Consider the following 21039-nt stretch of genomic DNA (forward strand, 5'->3'; position numbering starts at 1 on the left):
TATACACCTGTGGCTGCCTTTTCAGGTGGCTTTATACACCTGTGGCTGCCTTTGAAGGTGGCTTTATACACCTGTGGCTGCCTTTGAAGGTGGCTTTATACACCTGTGGCTGCCTTTGAAGGTGTCTTTATACACCTGTGGCTGCCTTTGAAGGTGGCTTTATACACCTGTGGCTGCCTTTGAAGGTGGCTTTATACACCTGTGGCTGCCTTTGAAGGTGGCTTTATACACCTGTGGCTGCCTTTGAAGGTGTCTTTATACACCTGTGGCTGCCTTTGAAGGTGGCTTTATACACCTGTGGCTGCCTTTGAAGGTGGCTTTATACACCTGTGGCTGCCTTTTCAGGTGGCTTTATACACCTGTGGCTGCCTTTTCAGGTGGCTTTATACATCTGTGGCTGCCTTTGAAGGTGGCTTTATACACCTGTGGCTGCCTTTGAAGGTGGCTTTATACACCTGTAGCTCTGGGGCCTTCCAAGTTAAGCAACAGTACTGCTAAACAGTTAAGTCTACATAGTTCCTGGGTAGTAAGTGATTTCCCCGTATTATTTCACAAAATCATAAAAGCATTTATTTGCCCAGTACCCCACAAGTGATAGAATCTGAGTCCAGAGGTTCGGACACCAGGGCTCCAGGGCCTGGGATTTTACTGTGTTGTGTGCTGTGGATGGGTTACTATATCCTTCTTTATAAATATATACATACTTGGCTTATGTCTGCTTTGTCCCTAGAATGCACACATATCTGTGGTTAAGACAGTGTTCCTTCTTTCTTTCTCTCTCTTTTCCTTTCTTTGCCTCTCTGCATTGGCATTGAACTCTGGGGAGAAGACACGTGCATTCTGAGGCTGTTTCTCTGTCTCTAAATGAAGACAGTCAAACTGAATCATTTCCAAGTCCCCATCCAGCATTTAAATTCAGTGTAAGAAGGAACTCCTGGCTACGATGCCTTCCTAACCTGGTCAAGGAATGTTCATTCTTTGTATTGACTGCAGTGTCACTGAATTTGCTGCAAGGCTGTACATCCTCCTCATGAAGAGGTGACCTTGTATCTAGAGTCCCTTCGTCTCTGTCTTTGATGCAGTTATATTTCTCATTGTGAGTGATTCCATAAGCTAGACCAGCAGTTGCCCATATTCCATGATTGATTAGTTTTCTAGAAAAGAAGAGGACCCTTCACAATCACAGTTCTTGTTTGGAAACCCAACAGGACCTTAACGTGTATTCAAAGTGCTGATACCAAATGCCTCTTCTTACCTGGTGCCCACTCCTCTGCACACAAGAACAAGCGTTTTTTCTTACAAATAACCACTTTTCAGTTCATTCTAGTATCACATGGTTTCTAGACTTCTTTGCAATTTGAGTGGAACTAAACTACAGTTCATTGATAGGCATCACACAGCACGTGTTTATAGAGATTAACAGAATATCTCTGCCCTGGTGACATTGGTGGAAGGCTCATTGAGATGATTTTACTGTGAATGACGTGAATGCCACTATTCTAGTAATAGTGTTCACAGCTGTATCAGTTTATGGCTTATTAAGTGTAGGGCCAACTAAATAACACATATTTTTCTACACAGCTGTTGTCAAGCTGAATTTGTTCCTTCTAGGAAATAGTACAACCTAATTTTTCACCTAAAGATAGAGGTATACCTGGTCAAATCCTTCATAGCGAGAAAGATACTACTGCTAGTATGAATCTTGACTTAGAAGATGAAAGAAGCTCAAATGTTCAGTTGTTCCAATCCTTTGAATTTATAGCTGAGGGAATGGAAGTCCATCGGGAGGGCATGAGGCCTGTTCAAGTTCACACAGACAGAGGATGTGGAGCCTCTGACACTCATCGCTGTGGATCCTTCCCATGCCTTTATCCCCCCTCTGCACACCTCACATAGTGTCATGAGTTCCTGTTCTAGAGCTGTGGTCCCCTGAAGCAAATGTAGGGGTCTCCCTTCTCCTGTCTTTTCCTTCCTTTGTGTGTGTGTATGTTTGAGATCAATGATTTCTCTTTTGCCTACTTTTGACTTAAGATAACATTTGTTTTGGAGCTCGACAAGCATGACTCAGCAGTGTAACACTCCTTTTAATTTTAATTATTATTATTTTGTGATTATTCTTTTGTGATTATCAAGTTGTTCTTGATGATATCTGGGCTCTGTGCAAGACTTCCTTCACTGCGTGGGAGAATGTGAGGTTCATTTCAATTACACTTGTGTTTCCATCTTCTTCCCTTCTATCACTGACTCACTCAAAGCTTGCTTTTGCTTCATAAAGGCTCAGCCAACAGAAAATTGAGAAAGTCAGTCCATTAATTTGTTTGGCCAGTTTTAGTCATTGGTTGGATTCAAAATACCCCATCTGTTCAACCCAGATGGAAAGAAGTGACCTTTTCTGAAGCTAAAACATATGCAAAATGGACAAAGCCCATGGCTTGACCGGACCTATTCCTAGGTCATGGTGTCCTGATAGAGCATTCTCCTCATCCGACCCTGAGGTACCTGAACCCAGCAACCTCTTTATGCACTCACATTTCCAGCCTTAAGGGTCTTCCCTAGGCTCCGCTTTCTGAGGGTAAAGCCTTTAACTTTCCTTTGTGAACAAATTGCTCACTAGCTCATCATTGGGGTTCAATGGACAAGGTATCCTTACATGCCATCTCTTCATGAGGGCGTGAAGGCTCCGTTCGTAAAGAACTATGATGTGGTCATGTAATGGGTTCACTTTAAGACTTGAAAATGAGTAAAGCGAATAAGTTACACTCTATAATTCATCATCTTTCATATATAGCAGTAATGCAATAATACAATAATTACTTTGGTTTTCGATGGTAAATTATATAAATCATTCTATTCATTAGAGATAATGAAAAAGTAACACAAACATGATGTGATGTCTCCCTTATGCTACTGATTTACTTTATTTCAGTCCCGCCTCACTTCAGAATGCAATTTTTTCCTTGCAGGAATTACTTGTAATGGCAGTGGTAGAACCAGGGGATCAAGATATCCAGCTTCTGATGCAGGAAATCCATCTCTCTTTATTGATAGCCCAGCATCATGCTTTTATCTAGAGAGGCATTTATCCATCTAAACACCCCTAGAAAAGCTATGTGGGAAATGTAAAAGCATCAGGAAGCTCAAAGTTACAGCCAAGGCACAGACTGAATGCTTTAAAATCTTGTCTCATCCACAGAAATCCACAAAGATCGTTTCCGTAGATCATTTCCATAGATCAAGGGCACAGTAATGCTGTTGGCCCTTTTTACATAGTACTACCGTATATTTATTAGCTCTGTTGATGAAAATAGGAGAGCAACTCTCCTTGATGTTAGAGACCGTGGCAAACGTAAAGTCCTTAAAAAATGAATAGACTGCCTTCCGCATGTGAACTCACTGACTAAGCCCAGTGAAAGGAGAGTATGGCATGAAATCAGAGAATGATGAATGGCCAGGAGTACGTGTGTGTGTGTGTGTGTGTGTGTGTGTGTGAAAATAAACAATATGATTAGTGTTTATTCTTTTTAACAATCCACAAATTGCCTGCTTTTCTCTACTTTTTTTTTTGAGATCAAGTCTCACTCTGTTACCCAGGCTGGAGTACAGTGGGTGTGATCTCAGTGTACTGCAACCTCCGCCTCACAGGTTCAAATGATTCTCCTGCCTCAGCCTTGCCAGTAGCTGGGATTACAGGTGCCTACCACCACGCCTGGCTAATATTTATATTTTTAGCGGGGGGTTGGGGGGGATTGACCATGTTGGCCAGGCTGGTCTCGAACTCCTGACTTCAGGTGATCCGCCCACCTCAGCCTCCCAAAGTGCTGGGATTACAGGCATGAGCCACCTTGTCTGGCCTCTACTTTCTCCAGTTAGAAAGTGGAAGAAACTGAGCTTCAAATGTCTTGCTTACAGCTATTTTGGGGCTCTGAATTGAGATTTTTATTGTACCATTTGTGAAGCCATCCAGGTGCTGGGTCTAATCATTCCTGGGCAACTGAGATACAGAAGGAGCCCCAGCTCAGATGGTGCACGGGCACATCATACCCTGGGCATTATTTTTGCCCTTTTTCTGGAAGTATGATTGGAAATGAGCAGCAGATGGACCACTTAGCATTTTACCCATTCAAGCAAGGGGTATTTTTCTTCTAGGAAGTGGGATTTCCAAGCAAAACTGCCGCTTTGGTAGTCACTTGCCATACTTCAGTGTCCATGGAAAAACAATTGCATATAGGAAGAGGGAAGGGGGACATAGCGTGCCAACTCTAATTCTGATGTCTGCACCACTCATCCATAATGCTTGTTCCAGTGGGGAAGGTGATATTCCCTGGCATATACAGACCCAGCAGGCACACGGTGGGTGAGTGGGCCTGGTCACCTGCAACCGCAGTAGAAACTCTATCCCAAGGCAAAAGGAAATTAAGAAATCTATTTGTGAATAATATTCACAACTACAATACTGTTTTGTTGGATCTTTCCTAGTTTCTTCAGTTCAAGGTTGATTTGTGGCCCATGAGTCTCTGATCCAGACATTTGAAAATCTCTAGACTCAGTGAAAGTCATATTAATTATAAAATCAGTAAGTACATTATACAAGAGCAGCTTTGAGCTTGGTAGGAAGACGGCCTTCCCAGGAACCAGAGAGGAGAGAGCCAGCTTTGACCCTGGGAGGCACACTGGAGAAAAAAGTTCAGTTGGTTTATATTCTATGAATTTACTTTCCCCGTTGGTATTCTGAAGTGTTCATTGAAACATAGCTGCTCCTGGCACTCTAACAGACATTTCCCAGGACCTCATGGCAGCCTCATCCACAGTCTCCAGCCTGCAGTCACATGTATTTTTCAGGGTTTCACTGTTAGCCCTTTGAGCAAATATTTATTTGCTCAATTTTTAAAAAAATTACTGATGCTGTAATTAAAAAGAACACTTAATCTAAATTACTTAATAGATGAATAAATGAGTGAATAATCAAAACATTTAATACCACTGGTATATATAAGACGTGAATTAATTTCAAAGTGTGGAAAAATTATGTGGGCTTCTTATCAGTGGTATTAATCTATTTTTGATACATAAACCACTCTAAGAGGTTTTCCTATCTATCCCAAGTGTCATTTTGCAGTATTAGTTTCTCTAGTATGTGTTTTCATTAGCCTCTTAGATATAAATGGCTATACCACTAAAATGTAGGAAAAATCCCAAATGAAAGCCCTTTCCCTATTCACCCTGTTAAGCTTCCTCTGGATGGAAGCTCTCTTCACCCTTGAAAGCTGCTAGGAGGTAATGGAGGGCACTGTGGCCACCCAGCCCTGGTGCACTGAGTACCTTTCCTTAATAAATCACCGTTGGAGTCCTATGGCAACAACCTAACTTGATAACACATATATCTAGATGTCTTGCTTCATTGATATGATAGTGATTTCTCTTTTCATACTCACCTTGGGAATCTAAGATGTTAGAAGCTAATAAATCCCCCACACATAAAATGTATAATGATACATTCAGAGAAAGATTCTCTAAACTGACTTCAGCAGTTCTTACATACAATAGAAACCCAGACTTGCCTACCATGATTTTGTTATTGTTGTTGTCATAGCCTCATTCATTCGTTTGACAAATACTTGTTGCCCATCTCGAGTGTTCCAGGCACCGTGACAAACACTGGTTATGAACAGCAAAGGAGATGGAAGTAGTCCCTCCTCTCAAGGAGTCTGTCCTCTACTGGGGAGATACAGGGAGGTATCCAGCAGTACAGCCTGTCTGTCTGGAAGGAGCCCACCCCACATGCAGTTGAAAAACACAGCATGGCAGATTTTTCAATTTTTAAAAAAATCACATGCTGATTTTATAACAGATTTTAAATATGACCTACCAGTAGATTATAGTTCATCGTTTTTGAAAGGCACTGTTGTTAACAATGTAGCACCTTCCCGTCACTGGTATCTCAGTAGCCACCAGTCAGAGCAGCTCCTAGCAGACTCCAGAATCATGTTAATATCTTCCATCCGATCACCTCTCTGAAGACTGTTTGTAGATAAGTGTGTCTTAAGTGAACTTTATTCGAATGAACTCCTACCCTGTAGATGACAGTTTTTGCATGAACCGTAATCAGACATAGATCTTCTTAGGGAACATATAATGAGGAAAATAAGACTTGGCCAGTCATGGTGGATGTTCATTGATGTGTGTCGTATGAATAGATGGATGAATAGCACAAGGTAAAGACTGGTGTGTTTTATAAGGCAGGCACATGCAGATGTTATGAGGACTTGGCAAGGCTAGTAGTAACTCCTTAAAGAATCATGGAAGACCTCAAAAGCCAGGAGGTGGTGTGTGAGCTGGGCTTTAAAGTAAGTCTATGGTTGTGCCATCTGGAAATTTAATTTCACAACATCCTGGAATGTGTTTCCAGTGAATGAGTCATTGAAATGACAGAAGTCAGTGGACAAAGATTACTGGGAATTTTCCTGCAAGATGCAGCACTCAGACCTGGGTTTGAACCCAAACTCTCTCCTACTTTTACCCCAGGACTTTTCCCTTATAAGACAATGCATGGGAAACGTATGGTTAGAAAGCTACCCCAAAGTAGAATCTTTTATTATTCTTCAGTAAAACCCTTCATGGGATGAGAGTTTACGAATAAATTCAGAGTTCATCTGGAGGTGCCCGGTGGATCTCTTGATGTCCTAGCTTCCCAGGTACATTGCCAGTTTACAGGAAAATATGCCTTTTTGAAACTCTGATTGAAAACGAATTAGCTGGGTTTTCTTGGACGATGAATCTGTAGTTTTTCAAAGATCAGAAAATTCCTGTTCTCCAAGAAGACAGGTGCAGAAGTGATCATCTGAGGCTGCTCTCCAAGGTCCTCAGTGTATTTGCAATTTCCTCAGAGTCTGTCAGCCATCACAGCATAGCCTCTTTCTTTTTTCTGGATTTCTTTTTTATTCCATGATAGGTGGAATAAGGCAATCTGGGCCCAGTAATGCTTGTTTTTTAACTCAGTGTCATCACTATCTCTCAGCCAGTGTTGTGTCCCACCCACCAATGGCCCAGTGAAAAGTGATCCAGAATCCCTTCTGAATTACTGAGTTATTTGCACACAAACTCATCTATCTGATCTGTCCATCCTCCATGATAAACGGAAATTAGTTTCATTTTCTGCCCTCCCCTTCCTCCTGGAATATCTGACTCTTCAATAAATGAGAAGACAGAGTTATGGTTCATTTACTGACTTGATTTTAATATTTCGGAGAGCATTTAAAACATTTATAGCGCAGCAGTCTTCCTTTTCATAGGAAACAAAAGTCTTCTAAAAGGCAGTCTCATTTCCCGTGTGATTAGTTGAATACAGAAACCGTGTAGTCAGAAGGAAGGGGCTGCCCTGAGTCAGCCCGGGCTCCCGGGGCTGGAGGGAGCTTGCATTTCTGAGCTCCCAGGGCGCCCCCAAGTGGCGATGTCAAGCTCCAAGTTGTTCTCAGTGTGCTCAACAGCAGCGCTTTTATAAGGTTCTTTTTGTTTTGTTTTGCTTTGGCTTTGCTGTTGTTTGTTCGGCTGCTTTTATTTTTGCAGTTGGCTGAATTCATCCGAGGGCTATACAAATCAAAAACTGTAAGTGAAGAGGATCTACCAGTTGTTTTGCAAAGATAGGGGTGCTATCACGGAGGATGCTGTTGGTGTGGCATAGGTGGGAAAGAGAAGCAGTAAGAAGAAAGAATAAAAGAGAAATCCATGAAGCTGTAAGAAGTGTTTTTTTGTCACTTTTTTATGCTGATTTATTCACCTGGATCAAAATAAGGAAAAACACACGAGGTCTAAATCATCAAAATAAGTTGCAAGATAAGGCAGCACGCTTCATGAGGCTGTTTCTCTTGCTTTCTGTTCTCAACACCAGTTCTGTGTAAGATGACCTGCAACATAGACTCTGCATGTAGAATCTGTTAGTGGCTGACCCCTGCCTTATATAAACAAGGCTGGTAAATATGGAGCGAGACTCACATTCAAACAACAATTCTATGGGCTGGATTAAGACTCAAAGTCCCTAAACACTCATCAAATCATGTTGCCTCTCCCATATGCAATTCCAGAAGGATAATTTATTTTGTTAACTAATAAAAGCAATATCATGTGTGCTGAAAGTATTTTTTCCCACATATTCTGTGTACAGAATTCTATATATGTTCCTAGGGGCTGGAACATTTTTCCTTTAACTGTGATTCTTATTCTGATTACTAGTGTTCTGAATGCACACTTAGCCTGCGTGCTACATGGCCTGTGCAGCTCTTCCCTCCTGCCCCGGGAAGAGGATTTCAAGCCTGTCATCTTCAACTCATAGCAGCCTTGGTGGAGTGGGTTCCAAACTGGCTCTTATGATGCCAGCTCTGCCAGCTCAAAGTCAGCCTCTTGGGAGTCTCTTTAGGGCAACAGGGTTTTGCATTTCAACACAACTTAAGTATAAAGTGCAGATAAACATAAGAGTGTTATTTTAAAATAAATTTGCTAAAGCATTATTTCTCTTTTCCCCTCTCCCTCCTCCTCTGTCCTTCCTCTACCCTCCTCTTTCAGATTCATACTCCTCCTCTGTGGCTTTACCAATCCTGGATAGAAAACATCTCACAAAACATGTTCTCTTCTCTTCACATATTTAAGAGGCCTTCGAGCATTGACACACATTTGCCTCCAGATTTTCTAGTTGAAGAAATGTGCAAAAATCAATAAAAAGCTCAAATACAGTGGTATTTTTCCCCAGAGTTATGGACAATAACAAATAATCAGGTGGGAAGGCTTGATGATTTTCTTTTTAGATTGTGAGCTACAGGTGGCCATATGTGTTTTAAAGGTTAGGTACATAAAAGAAGTTTTGAGGTTTCCCCTCTGTAACAACTGATTGGCCCTCTTGGGAACTCTGTGCTTAAATAAAGCTGATAGGATTGGCCTCTCTTAGCATGCTTATGCCATAGATGAGCGTCTGATGCTTAGCGACCTATCCTGGTGCAAGAGCCAGGCAGTGGAAGAACCAGGTGTGCAGTGTGTCCTACAGGAACGCTTTTGGCTGTGAAACAATTCCTGGCTGAAAGGGCCTAAGCCCGGGGGATTTTATCTGGGTGGGAAGAGGATTCTGGTTTTAGTTCAGTACCTGCATGCTATCAGGGCTCAGGGTGTGCATCCTTGCAAACACTGGCCCCTTCTTCTCATGTTTGTTTTTTTGTTTGTTTGTTTTTTTGAGACAGAGTCTGTCTCTGTGGCCAGGCTGGAGTGCAGTGAGTGGTGAAATCCTGGCTCACTGCAACCTCTGACTCCCTGGTTCAAGTGATTCTCCTACCTCAGCCTCGCGAGTAGCTAGGATTACAGTCATACACCACCAGGTCCAGCTAATTTTTGTATTTTTAGTAGAGCCGGGGTTTCACCATGTTGGCCAGGATGGTCTCGATTTCCTGACCTCGTGATCCGCCCACCTCGGCCTCCCAAAGTGCTGAGATTACAGGCGTGAGCCACGGCGCCTGGCCTCTTCTCATGGTTTCAAAAAGGCTACAGCAGCTTTGAGCATCAAATCCTCACACAACTATGTTCAAAGACAGAAAACAGGAGGAAGTGATGTTGGCAGGCCAGGGGAGGGGTCCCTCCTCTGACCACTCTCTCTTACCAGAGAGAAAAATAATCTTTGCCACAGCCTCCCAGAAAACTTTTTATTTCTGCTTCATCAAGCGGACACCCTTAACTTGTGGATATTCTATATTGGCAGGTAAATAAGTCAGAAGGGATATGGGTGCAGCACGGGGGCAACCAATGAAAGATTGGCCATACAAGCAGGTGTTCCAATAAGACGGAAGAATACATGAACCATGCTCACAGGAAAATTTATATAGTTTCCTCTTGGAAAACAACAACAAAAACCTTCTGGTCTTATCCAGAGCACTAATTGGATGAAAAATGTCAAGTTTTCTCGGTGTTCGGTGCAGTACAAACGTAGGATTATTTCTAAGTGGAGGAGCAATAGAAGATAGCACTGTAGAACTCTTCTGTCATGCCAAGAGAAGTTAGATATGACCAATACGATGAAGGGAAATGATAAGGTGACATTATCCCTGAGCTAAAACTCACCGAATCTGGGACAAGGTATGGGCTAGTCAACTTGTGGAGCTCTCCAGCCCCCTTCTCAATGAAGATTTTAAGGCAAACTAGAATTGCATTACATTTAGTGATTATTTTACCTCAAAGACCAACGACTTCAATGGGAGATAGAAGAGTCTGTGGATCACTTGCTTTTATTCTCTTCCTATAGCTGTGAAAATTGATTCAAGAAATTGCCAACATTCCACTTTAATCAGGGTAGAAACCAAGAGTTGGGTGTAGTTTATCCATTGAGATGTTCTATGCATTGGCAATGCCATCATTTAAAAACATCATGGAGGCCGGGCGCGGTGGCTCACGCCTGTAATCCCAGCACTTTGGGAGGCCGAGGCAGGCGGATCACGAGGTCAGAAGATCGAGACCATCCTGGCTAACACGGTGAAACCCCGTCTCTACTAAAAATACAAAAACAAAAAAAAAAATTAGCTGGGCGCGGTGGCGGGCGCCTGTAATCCCAGCTACTCGGGAGGCTGAGGCAGGAGAATAGCGCGAACCTGGGAGGCGGAGCTTGCAGTGAGCCGAGATCGCGCCACTGCACTCCAGCCAGGGGGACAGAGCTAGACTCCGTCTCAAAAAAAAAAAAAAAAAAAAAAAAAACATCATGGAGACTGTTTTTAGTCATATGGACAAATCCAAGCAGGCTGCCTTCCCAGGAAATCAGGAGCAACCTATGAAGTTCTAGGCTTGAAGTTTTTTGATTGGTGGACTTAATAAAATGTAGATATAATCAGTAGATAAAAAGTGAGTACTGGCTGGGCACGGTGTCTCACGTCTGTAATCCCAGCACTTTGGGAGGCCAAGGTGGGCGAATCATCTGAGGTCAGGGGTTCGAGACCAACCTGACCAACATCGTGAAACCCCGTCTCTACCCCAGCTAAAAATACAAAATTAGCCAGCTCTGGTGGTGCATGCCTGTAATTCTAGCTACTTGGGGGTCTGAGGCAGTAGAATCACTTGAACCCGGCAGGTGGAGTTTGCAGTGAGCTGAGATCATGCCATTGCACTCCAGCCTGGGTAAAAAGAATGAAACTCCATCTCAAAAAAAACAAAAAACAAAAAAAAAGGACCTATTCCAAGATTTTCATTAAATGCTCAGATAAGTATACCACCCGAGGATCAGTATTATAACCAGGTATCTTATTGGAAGTCTTGTGTTTTATCTTGGAATACTCATGAGTTCGGTATTCCATCTCCTGGTATATTTGGATTGGATAATTTTATGTTATTTGATAAAATTGCCTACTCAAGGAAGATAGTTATCCTAGGGATTTGAATATCTCAATTGGGAAACTCAGCATTCATTGAGACCACAATCAACCATTTACATCTCATTTTGAGTTGGACTTGAAGTTGTGGATGATGTCAGAGCCCTGAGAGAGAGAAATTTAAAAAGGAATCCTGAAAGGCAGATGTAAATATCGCCTTACACTGCTTCTTCTTTTACCCCAAGATGGCTAAGAAAGCCTTCAAAGTCCTTTGAAAGCATTAATTTATCCAACTTTTCCCACAAAGACTGAAATGGGTCTGCATCAATGATGTAATTTGGGTATTGCTGGGTTATACAGAAGCACAATGGTGATGATTATGGGTGCGCTGCAGAGGACTGAGTTAATGGAATCCCATCAGGGACTCAGAGCACAAATTCGGGGAACAAACAGGACCCACCTCATCCCGCTGCAGCTGAGAGTCACTGTTGTTGCTGCTGTGAGTGAGGGAAAAGGCTGATCAAATTGCAGGCTTATGTGACTCGTGGATTTATTTAGCCAATGGGCAATTTCGGTGTACCTCTCAAGCAAAATATAAGTAATTGTTGAGAGAATTACTTTTTTGATTACCAAATTACTGTGATTTGAAATGCAATTAGTAGTATAGACAAACCTATTTTTCCCCTTTATGAGAAGGGAATTGTTCGGAAATGGGCATAGTGGTGCTGATAAAGTTACAGTCCACAGTGAATTAAATTACCCACAAGAAGCAGATACATGGTTTCATTTCAGTTTTATTGCTCCTAATGCAATTTGTTTTCATTAATGAGAACCCACATATATGCATGAATCAGGGTTTTGCACTGATACCTCCTGTGTGGGGTATTTCTTTTTCCAGGTTAGGTTTCATTCTCCATATTTAAGATCTATTGTGTGTATATTGATATTTGCCTATAAATATTAAAGATGCACCTGTGGTTCAGAGAATATGTTAAAATTCAAGAAAAGCTACCGATCTACCTAAAGTAGCATCAACCCGTTTTTTAAATTTGTAGATATTTCCATTTGTACAAGGAAATTTAGAGGGAATCTTAAGTGACGGTGAAAAATAAAATAAAATGGATTTTATAATGAACCCTTTAACATGCTTGAAAGGAGTGGATTCAGGAGAATTAAGTTCATCAAAGTCAGGTTTCAACTTTAAATGTTTATTAACTTTATTGATTTTTAATTAAGGACAGGCTTTTTTTATTGCATTAAAAAAGCAATGAGTCCAAACTAGAGGCACGGAAGATTTTTTTATGAAATCAGTGTTTGAAAGTAAGGCTTTTTTTTCTTTGCAGTTCTGCAGAGTTCTTCTGCCAAATTGCATATGTTCTGGCAAGATGGGAAAGGCTCTCTGCTAAGGTACAAAATCAGAGTATCTCAGATAAGCCACAACAGTTGTGGTATGATAGTTTGACCATATCTTTGCCTTTGCTTTGACAATTCCCTTTTGATTTCTACCTTCTTCCTGACATGAAACTTAAACATCAGTTCAAGGGCGAAACAGCATCTGAAAGTGTCCTGCAAAGACTAAATGGACTGCATTCTTTTTTGATTCTGAATAAAGTCTTAGCAAAGATAAAAAAAAAAAAAAAACACTCCCTCCCTCATTTATATGGTTTCTTTTTTTTATTCTTGAAAAATCCTTACCCTTAGGAGAATCCTTGTTCAATCCTTTAAATGTATAAGCTGTTACCTGAGACCTGAGCAAACATTTGAGAAATCTTCCAGGTCACCTTGGTGCCGTGAAGAAAATTGCTCTAGTACATTGCTCTAGTGCAGTGGTTCTCAGACTTGTGCATGCATCAGAATCATCTGGAGAGCTTGTTAAATGCAGCTTGCCCGGCCCCAGCCCTGAGTTTCAGTTGGTCTGAGACAGGGCCCACGAATCTGCATTTCCAACAAGTCCCTGAATGATGCTTTCGCTGTTGGTCCAGAAACAACTCTTTGAAAGCCACTGTATGAGTAGATTAAAAATGCTACTTGGTGCTGCTATAATAAATAAATCACAGCTTTATTGTGAACACATTTGCAAGCTAGTGGTTTCTAACAGTCCTTTTGTAGTAAGACTAGAAGTGCTCCAAATGTACCAAAAGGAGCAAGAAATTGAGAAAACGGCATCTATTCACAAAAGTAAAGCATTATCAGTCGGATAATTTGTAGTATCAGTCTTGCTTCACTTTGAGGAGTACTGATGATCATCTGCATGAAAGCAAGTTCACTGTAGTTCATCATTTCATCCTTAGAACGTAGCACAATGAATGGCACATAGTCAGTGCTCAGGTGTTAACTGAATAAGTGAAATGCCTACAAGAAGCGTGGACTTGACCATGCCATTTTTTCATGCATTGATTTGGCTTTAATGACACAAGCATGCTGTTTAACCAATTATCCTCAGTGACTTACCCAACAAGTATTTATTCCAAGACCCACATTTCTGCTGGTTAACTGTGATTCAGCTGGTCTACACTGGGCTCGGCTAAGAGACTCTGCTTTGTGCTCCCCAATTATCTGGCTTAGCCCCAGGCTGTGGGTGGTATTGAGGTCTTCTCCAAGTGTGTTTGTTCTGGGGCCAGGCTAAAGCATCGGCTGTTAATAGGGACATGTTTTTGTATGGTGGATCATCAGAGTGCAGAAGCCAGCCAGGGTATGCAAGCAGCTGCAAAGCCTCTGCCTGCATCATGTCCATGCACATCCTATTAGTCCAAGTAAGTCACATGACCAGTCTCAAAGTCAGGGTGGCAGTAGGTGTCAGGGGACAGGTTAAGATGCTTCCCTGCAGGGGGCATGGGGTGGAGAGTAGTATTTGCTGAACAACATTCCAGTCTGTTACAGTTTTGAATATGGAAATAATGGCTTATTCCATTTAGAACTCAAAGATGAGTGTTCAGGAGCTGGATATTTATAGGTTGGAAATGCAATCACATGCTCCGCTATATTATGCTCTTGAAAGAAGACGCTGCTACTCAGACTGTCCCACTGAACATCTGAAAAGGGGGTTTGTCACATAGAGGAAGACTCTTTCCTCTTCCCTCCTTATGTTTCACAGTCATTGTGTTGTTGGAAGAAGAGATGGAAAGATACACTGGAATCTGCAGTACTTGGACCTGGGGGCCAACTTGCTGGGCTTTTCTTATTTTGTTATTTCTGGCCGACAAGCCTTCTCTTTCGGGGGTGAATTAAGTTGTGCTCACACTCAACCCTCCCTAAATCTTAGTCCAGATGCACATTTTAGAAATACACTATACCCCCTTCCTTTATTTGTAACTGCAGTAATTTTTAGTGAAGTCAACTTTTCCACTTTCTGTAACTGTTTCTGTTAGCCTGCAGGAGAGTACCAATTTACGTGGCAGGATTTGATGAGTTGACACTGGCTCTGTTTGTTTTGCTGTCAGGAAAAGACGTTGCATTTGACTGACCCTATCTTTATCCATTTTGGTTTCGCTGTTGCTTTGAAGTCAAAGCCTGAGAATGCCTCTGGGCTGATGCCAGTGTCCCCAGAAGACAGTGTAAGCCCTTGTTCCCTGTGGCTCACAGTCAGTTCTAAGGCTGACCATACCGCAAGCAGGACTTGGTCCTTCACAAGGCATGCCAGTGGTCAGCAGAGAGAACAGACACAAGCTTTCTCTTCTTTCTGAATGCAGCCATCACCTCTCCTGGTTACAAAATTAAAGCACTGAAGTGCAGAGACTCATTCCTATCACTTTAACATTGAAGGGAATCATATTTAACTTAATTCACCTGACCCTAAGAAGTGTGTGGTTTGAAAAGGGCAAGGCGCTCTAGGGGCACTTTGGAGCAGAAATCATATCTCGTTTAATCTAATACAGTTTGATCTATGAACTAAGACGTTTTGGAGAACAACATGATTATGGTCAAATGATCACCAGGGACAAACAGAAAGAGAAGACAGTCTTCTATACCCCATGCTCCAAAAACCTAAGAGCCTTGGGAAGCACTGTGGAAACGATCATTGTGTCACCAGAAAATAGGAAATGACAGGAGTTCGTGCCTCCTCCAGGGTGAGAGGTGATTATTTGGATAATTTCTGAGGCAATGTTGGTAGCACAAGGCAAGATTTGATAAATATTCAGAGGGCAGCAAGGAAGTTTTAGAGAAAATAATATATATTCTACGTATAGCCTACAGATATTGATCCAGAGAAGGGACGTGCATGAAGGCAAGACAACAGAAGTGAAGAAAGGTAGTTAGAAAGTGGGAGGAGAAGAGTCGATTATGGTTAAATGTAGAAAGGCAAGATGAAGAACTAGGGGAGAATCCTAGAGGAAGGTGGTAAGGTTGTGAGCAGCCCTCCGGGGGGCCACAGAGAAAACATGGGATGAGGTTGGCACCAGCCATTTGCGTAGGATCAAAAGCTTGTGCAGCTCACCTGGCGATAAACCTTAACACTCGTGTTAATCAACCACTGTGTTTGTGTACATGACACTAGTGTAGTTAGTTGTACATATGTTTTGAACTGTGTAAGATCCGAGCAGTGACACAATGGTAGGGCTAAAATGCAGAGACATGTGCTATTGGGAGATTGAAGCTTAACTTTACTGATGTTAGAGAAAGGCTATTTATTGGGTTATAACAAATGATTTTACATAAAACATAATTTTTAAGTATTAAGTTGAAAAGCCCAAATTAACCCAATTCATACTTTAACTCTGTTTTTCAAAAGCCTGAAATAGCAATTATTGTGTGTGTGTGTGCTGGATATTTCCTGTTTGAAGGTGTGTAAAAGGTCTTACTACCCAGCCCCTAGTGGAGAGTTATCTTGCAAAAAACAAAAACGGAAACAAGAAACCAAACATGCTTTGAGAGATAGAGAGTGAGAAACAGATTTTCAGAGTGGAGAATATGCCTTCTATTTATGCATTTAGCATTGTGTTTTCTCAAGCTACCCAGATTTTTAAAAATTTCTCCCCGTTTATGAGTTCAAGCTGATAATATGTAAAAGACAGTGATGCCCACTGTTTTAGGGAAGACCTTCCTTCAGAGTATGCTAACTTAGCCATTTCATTTCTTCAAATATTAGTATTTGGAAAAGAAAAAACAGTCTTAAATATGGTTCTGTCCTTCTCCCTCAGCACCCAGAGAAAAGGGAAGTAAACTACAGGATATAATTCTCTCAGAAATAAGAAAACCTCTTAGCTAATAAAAATCATGCTTAGGCTGCTAAACTCAATGGATGTACTTTTGTTATTCCTACAATGCTTAGCTTGCAGGTAGACCAAAAATTTGCATTCATTGTCATTTTAAAAATGACTATCCAACATATTTTGCAGCATCTGCCTAATCCCAATGACATATTTGTTTTGTAAATTTGTTCTAGGGAAAATAAACACACACCCACACCTTTGTAATAAATAGGGAAGCACTAATCATATGAAACTAGATAGAAAAATGGGTTGGGGGCATTTGGTTTGGAGCAGCATGGAAGAATTAAACTCGACATTAAATAATTTGCAAAATATTTTCAAAAATATTTTCTCACACTTACCCAATAAGTAGGAATAAAAATCTGCTTCATCACCACAGTGTATTTCAGACGTTCAAGGAGAAATTGAGTAGAGGGAAATATTGACATGTTTCCTTCTGAACCACTACACCTATTTTGAAATGCCCATTGGGTACTTTTGCTCCTCTTCAGGGTATCTTTTTCCTTGTTTGTGTGTGTGTGTGTGGATAAGGGGAGGTGAAAGGTGATTAGAGACAAGAATTGAATTAATTATACATCATAAACATAACATGCCATAGCTTGCCAGTCTTTAAAATTGTATCACTTCACTTATTCTAACATACTAACCACTTTATTCTTTTATATGTGGGACCACAGTGTCCTCACACCCTCGACTGCAATGTGTGTATCCGTGCTTAACACAAATTTGGATGTGTGGGTGCATGCACATACACACGAGGTATAGAACATGTATGTATGTATGTATGTATGTATGTATGTATTTATTTAGAGATGGAGTCGTGCTCTGTCGCCAGGCTAGAATGCAGTGGCGCGATCTCGGCTCACTGCAACCTCCGCCTCCCGGGTTCAAGCAATTCTCCTGTCTCAGCTTCCTGAGTAGCTGGGACTACAGGCGCCGCCATCACACCCGGCTAATTTTTGTATTTTTAGTGGAGATGGGGTTTCACCATGTTGGCCAGGATGGTCTCAATCTCCTCACCTCGTGATCCACCCGCTTCTGCCTCCCAGAGTGCTGGGATTACAGGCATGAGCCACCGCGCCCGGCCAGAACATTCTTTAAAATGTCCCTAGAAGCACCGCGTTCAGTGTGCAAGGTGCAAGAGTATAGCCAAGCGCTTTTCAATTTGGGTAAAGGGCGCTCCATCTGGATCATCCTTGAGGAACATCCTCGTGTTCATCCATGCTGTTTCCAGTCCTCCCCAGCATTCCGGCTCCTTTCACACCTGCATCTTTCAGACGCTCGCTCTTTCCTGCCCTCCGTTTCTTCTGCTTAATTGTGAGATTTGCTTCCCAGCACAAATTTTTACTTCAACTCTTTCCCCTGTTGCTTATGAGTTTTATGGTGATTTCATTTTATAATTTTAAGCAGAAATCGCTTATCATATTTTCTTAGATAATTTAATTGAGATTTTAAACTTTGGTTAGATTATAGTTACCTACAATGCCTTGAGAATATAATTTTTAAAAGTGGCACATATGCTTTATCCCAATAGTATTCTATCTATGATTAATATGCACACATCTATGAAGTATCATGTATGACACATAAACTATTCTGCATAAGTATTGTATTTTGTATAAACTATATTAGTATGACATTTAGTTTGTGTAAAGATATGCATGCATATTTCATAGATAGCGTATGTATATTACATAAGTGGGACCCTAACTGCATCTATATTTAGTGAAATGTCAGGATCGCAATGCTGCGGTGAATAGCATGAGCTTTCTTTCATGTCCATGTTAGGCGAGGCAGCTTCCTCCCATCAAAAGCACAGCTGGGGCAGAGGAGGGGGTTGAGAGCAAGGTTTTCTATCTATCTAATTGTGGTGACTTTTAAAGTTTAGTTTTATGGCTCTGTTGCCTCTGTCTTCAAAGTCAAATGGAGCAGCTGAAGCTCTCCCCACCCCAGACCCACCTGCCTGGCCTCTCCCATGCAGCAAGTTTTGCTTAGCTGTTGCAATCCTGGTTTTACTTGGTTTTGTATTTGTTGTTTTTTTAAAAGTGTTTTTAAACTCATGTTTCTTCATAGTAAAGGGTAGCTACTGTGGAGTAAACAGAAGATGAGCGTGGTACAAATTTTGGTTAAACCAAAAACTACACACTGGATTGAAAGCTTGGGGAAGGGAGGCAGGTGGAAGGGACTGAAGGAGGTCTCTTCCCAGGAGACTTGTTCACCGGCATCCAGTATTCTCCCCCGCAGTTAGGGAAACAGAGGGAGCATGCAGTTTCAGGCCCAGGCAGGCCTCTCTCTGGGCTTGGGGCAATGCCAGGGCTGGGGGCGAGCCTGCAGTCAGCCTTGTGCGTGGCAGCCGAGCCTGTTATTTTGAAACCCTAAGTGGAAACAGGCATGGAAACCCGGAAGGAGCAGGGAGCCTTAGCAGTCCTGGGAGATGAAGCCAACGCCCTACCTCCATGTGGAAGGAGGCGGCGGAATGGGCAGGGGCGGGTCTCACAGGTCCCCCCTCTGGAGTTGGGGTTTCCCGGCCCACGTTCGCTCTTTGGATGTGATAGGTCCTTCCCGGCCGGGAAGGGCTGGAAGGGGCGCGCAAGGAGGACGTGGGGACGAGACGAGAGAGACGCGTGCCCAGCAACTCCAGAAGGACGGAGAGGAGTGCAGGAGGGAGCCGGGGAGGACGCGGGAGGGCCGGGAGGGGAAGAGAAGCCAGGCCGGGCCTGGAGCGGAGGAGCGGAGCCCGCTGGTGTGGGTGTCCACACAGGGGCGCTGGAGCGCGCCTTCCTGCGGCTGGGCAGGAGGCAAGCCCGAGAGCGCGCGGCGAGTGGAGCCATGTCGCCCTCCCTCGATCTCGGCGGGCACAGTGAGGCGCAGGCTTTGGAAAAGTTGCGGGCAGCCGGAGAGCTGAGCCTCCGCCTGCGTTCATGATAATGAGAATGGAGTCGCGGTCACAGCCGGGCTCTCTGCGGGGCGCAGCGCCCGCGAGGGGCGCCTGGGCCTCTGGGCGTCCTCTGCCTCCCCGCGACCTTTCCTGCCCTCCTCCGGAGAGAGGCGAAGGGAAGGGGCGGTTTCGGAGGGAGCTGGGCTGTGGAGGGAGGGCGGCCTCCTCACCAGCGTCGTCCGACCACCCCGCGCCCTCCTGGTGGCTCTCCCACGCCCCATTCGCACCCCAGGTCCTCGGGGTCTCTCTGTTGTTGCTTCAAGTTAGGCAAGAGGAGCTGGGGGCGCGGGGAGCCCGGCGCCGCAGCGCGTGCGTGGCTGGGGCGCCCCCGGGCCGGCTGCACCTTCAGTCGCCCCCTGGCCAGCCTGCCTGCCTCGACCTCCGCGTCCCCTTGCACCGTCCGCTCGCGTGCTGCGGGGCACTCGCAGCACTACCTTCGGCGGGGCCGCAGCACCCTGAGCTCCCGGGACTCCCCCACCGCCCCCGCACCCACGACCCGCGTGGTCCCCGCCCCTCCACCCTCTTCACACACACTCGCACCCTTTTTGTGCGACCCCGTGCCCTCTCCGGGCTGCCAACCCCTGCCACCCAGGCGCCAGTCCCGGGCGCGGGGAGGAGGCCGGTGGGGAAGGGGGCGGAGGGGCCGGGGTGGAGGAGGAGCTGCGCGAGGGGCCTGGGGGCGGGGAGCGAGGAGAGCGCTCGAATGTGTGCTGGTCTCTAGGTGGTGCCAAATTCTGGGGCCTAGGCATTTCCCTCGCTTTATGTTTTTGGTTTTTTTTCTTCCTTCAGTCTCTTTAATTCGGCCGTACGTGGCTGTGGCAAGGAGTTGGGGAAAAAAATTATAAAAACAGGAAAGAGAGAAAGCACAGCCAGACCCCCGGCTTCGCGAGCCGCCGGGGAGGAGGCGGAGGAGGCTGAGCCAGGCAGAGTCGCCAGCGGAGACTCGCGAGTGGCGCGCGGGAGGAGCGGCCGCTGGCGCTGGGCTTCCCTTGCTGCTGCTGCTGCCTCCCCACCGCCTTTTTTTTTTTTTAATCTGGAGCGGGGTGGGGAGTGGGAACCGGAGAGAAAGCAAAATATTAAAAAGCCCCAAAGACAGCCAGCAGGAGCGCGGTGCCTGATGGCTTCGCTGTACCAGAGGTTCACCGGCAAGATCAACACCTCGAGGTCCTTCCCCGCGCCCCCGGAGGCGAGTCACCTCCTGGGCGGCCAGGGGCCCGAGGAGGACGGCGGCGCAGGAGCCAAGCCCCTCGGCCCGCGGGCGCAGGCGGCGGCGCCTCGGGAGCGCGGCGGCGGCGGCGGCGGCGCGGGTGGCCGGCCCCGGTTCCAGTACCAGGCGCGGAGCGATGGTGACGAGGAGGACGTAAGAGCTTCTCGGGGGCGGGGGGCGGCGGCGGGGTCTCCAGGCTGAGCGCGCAGCGAGACGCGTCGGCCGGGGGCATCTGTGTGTCGGGGGTGGGGGGAATCAGGCGCCCTCCCCCCGCCCACGACTCTCCGGGCGCCCCCAGACAGGCTCCGTGGCGCCAGATCGCGGTCACCGCCGTCCCGGAGGGAGCGGGTCTGTGTC

The 21039-nt window shown here is 44.5% G+C and overlaps 1 protein-coding gene across 4 annotated transcripts in view; it reads left to right on the forward strand.

Annotated features, from left to right (window-relative positions):
- Nucleotides 1-21039, forward strand: part of DPP6 (dipeptidyl peptidase like 6) — a 1146878-nt gene that overhangs the window by 278708 nt on the left and 847131 nt on the right. Inside the window, exon 1 of one of the 4 annotated variants that reach the window (XM_019031375.4) lies at nt 20172-20835. The exons of 2 other annotated variants lie outside the window; for them this stretch is intronic. In XM_019031375.4, the coding sequence (XP_018886920.3) occupies nt 20593-20835 (243 nt within the window). In that variant the 5' untranslated portion in view covers nt 20172-20592. Of the gene's footprint in view, nt 1-20171; nt 20836-21039 lie in introns of those variants that run through there. One more of the 4 variants, XM_019031372.4, reaches the window with a different exon arrangement.

Source organism: Gorilla gorilla, chromosome 6 (assembly GCF_029281585.2).
Source record: "Gorilla gorilla gorilla isolate KB3781 chromosome 6, NHGRI_mGorGor1-v2.1_pri, whole genome shotgun sequence".
Taxonomy (NCBI): Eukaryota; Metazoa; Chordata; class Mammalia; order Primates; family Hominidae; genus Gorilla; species Gorilla gorilla.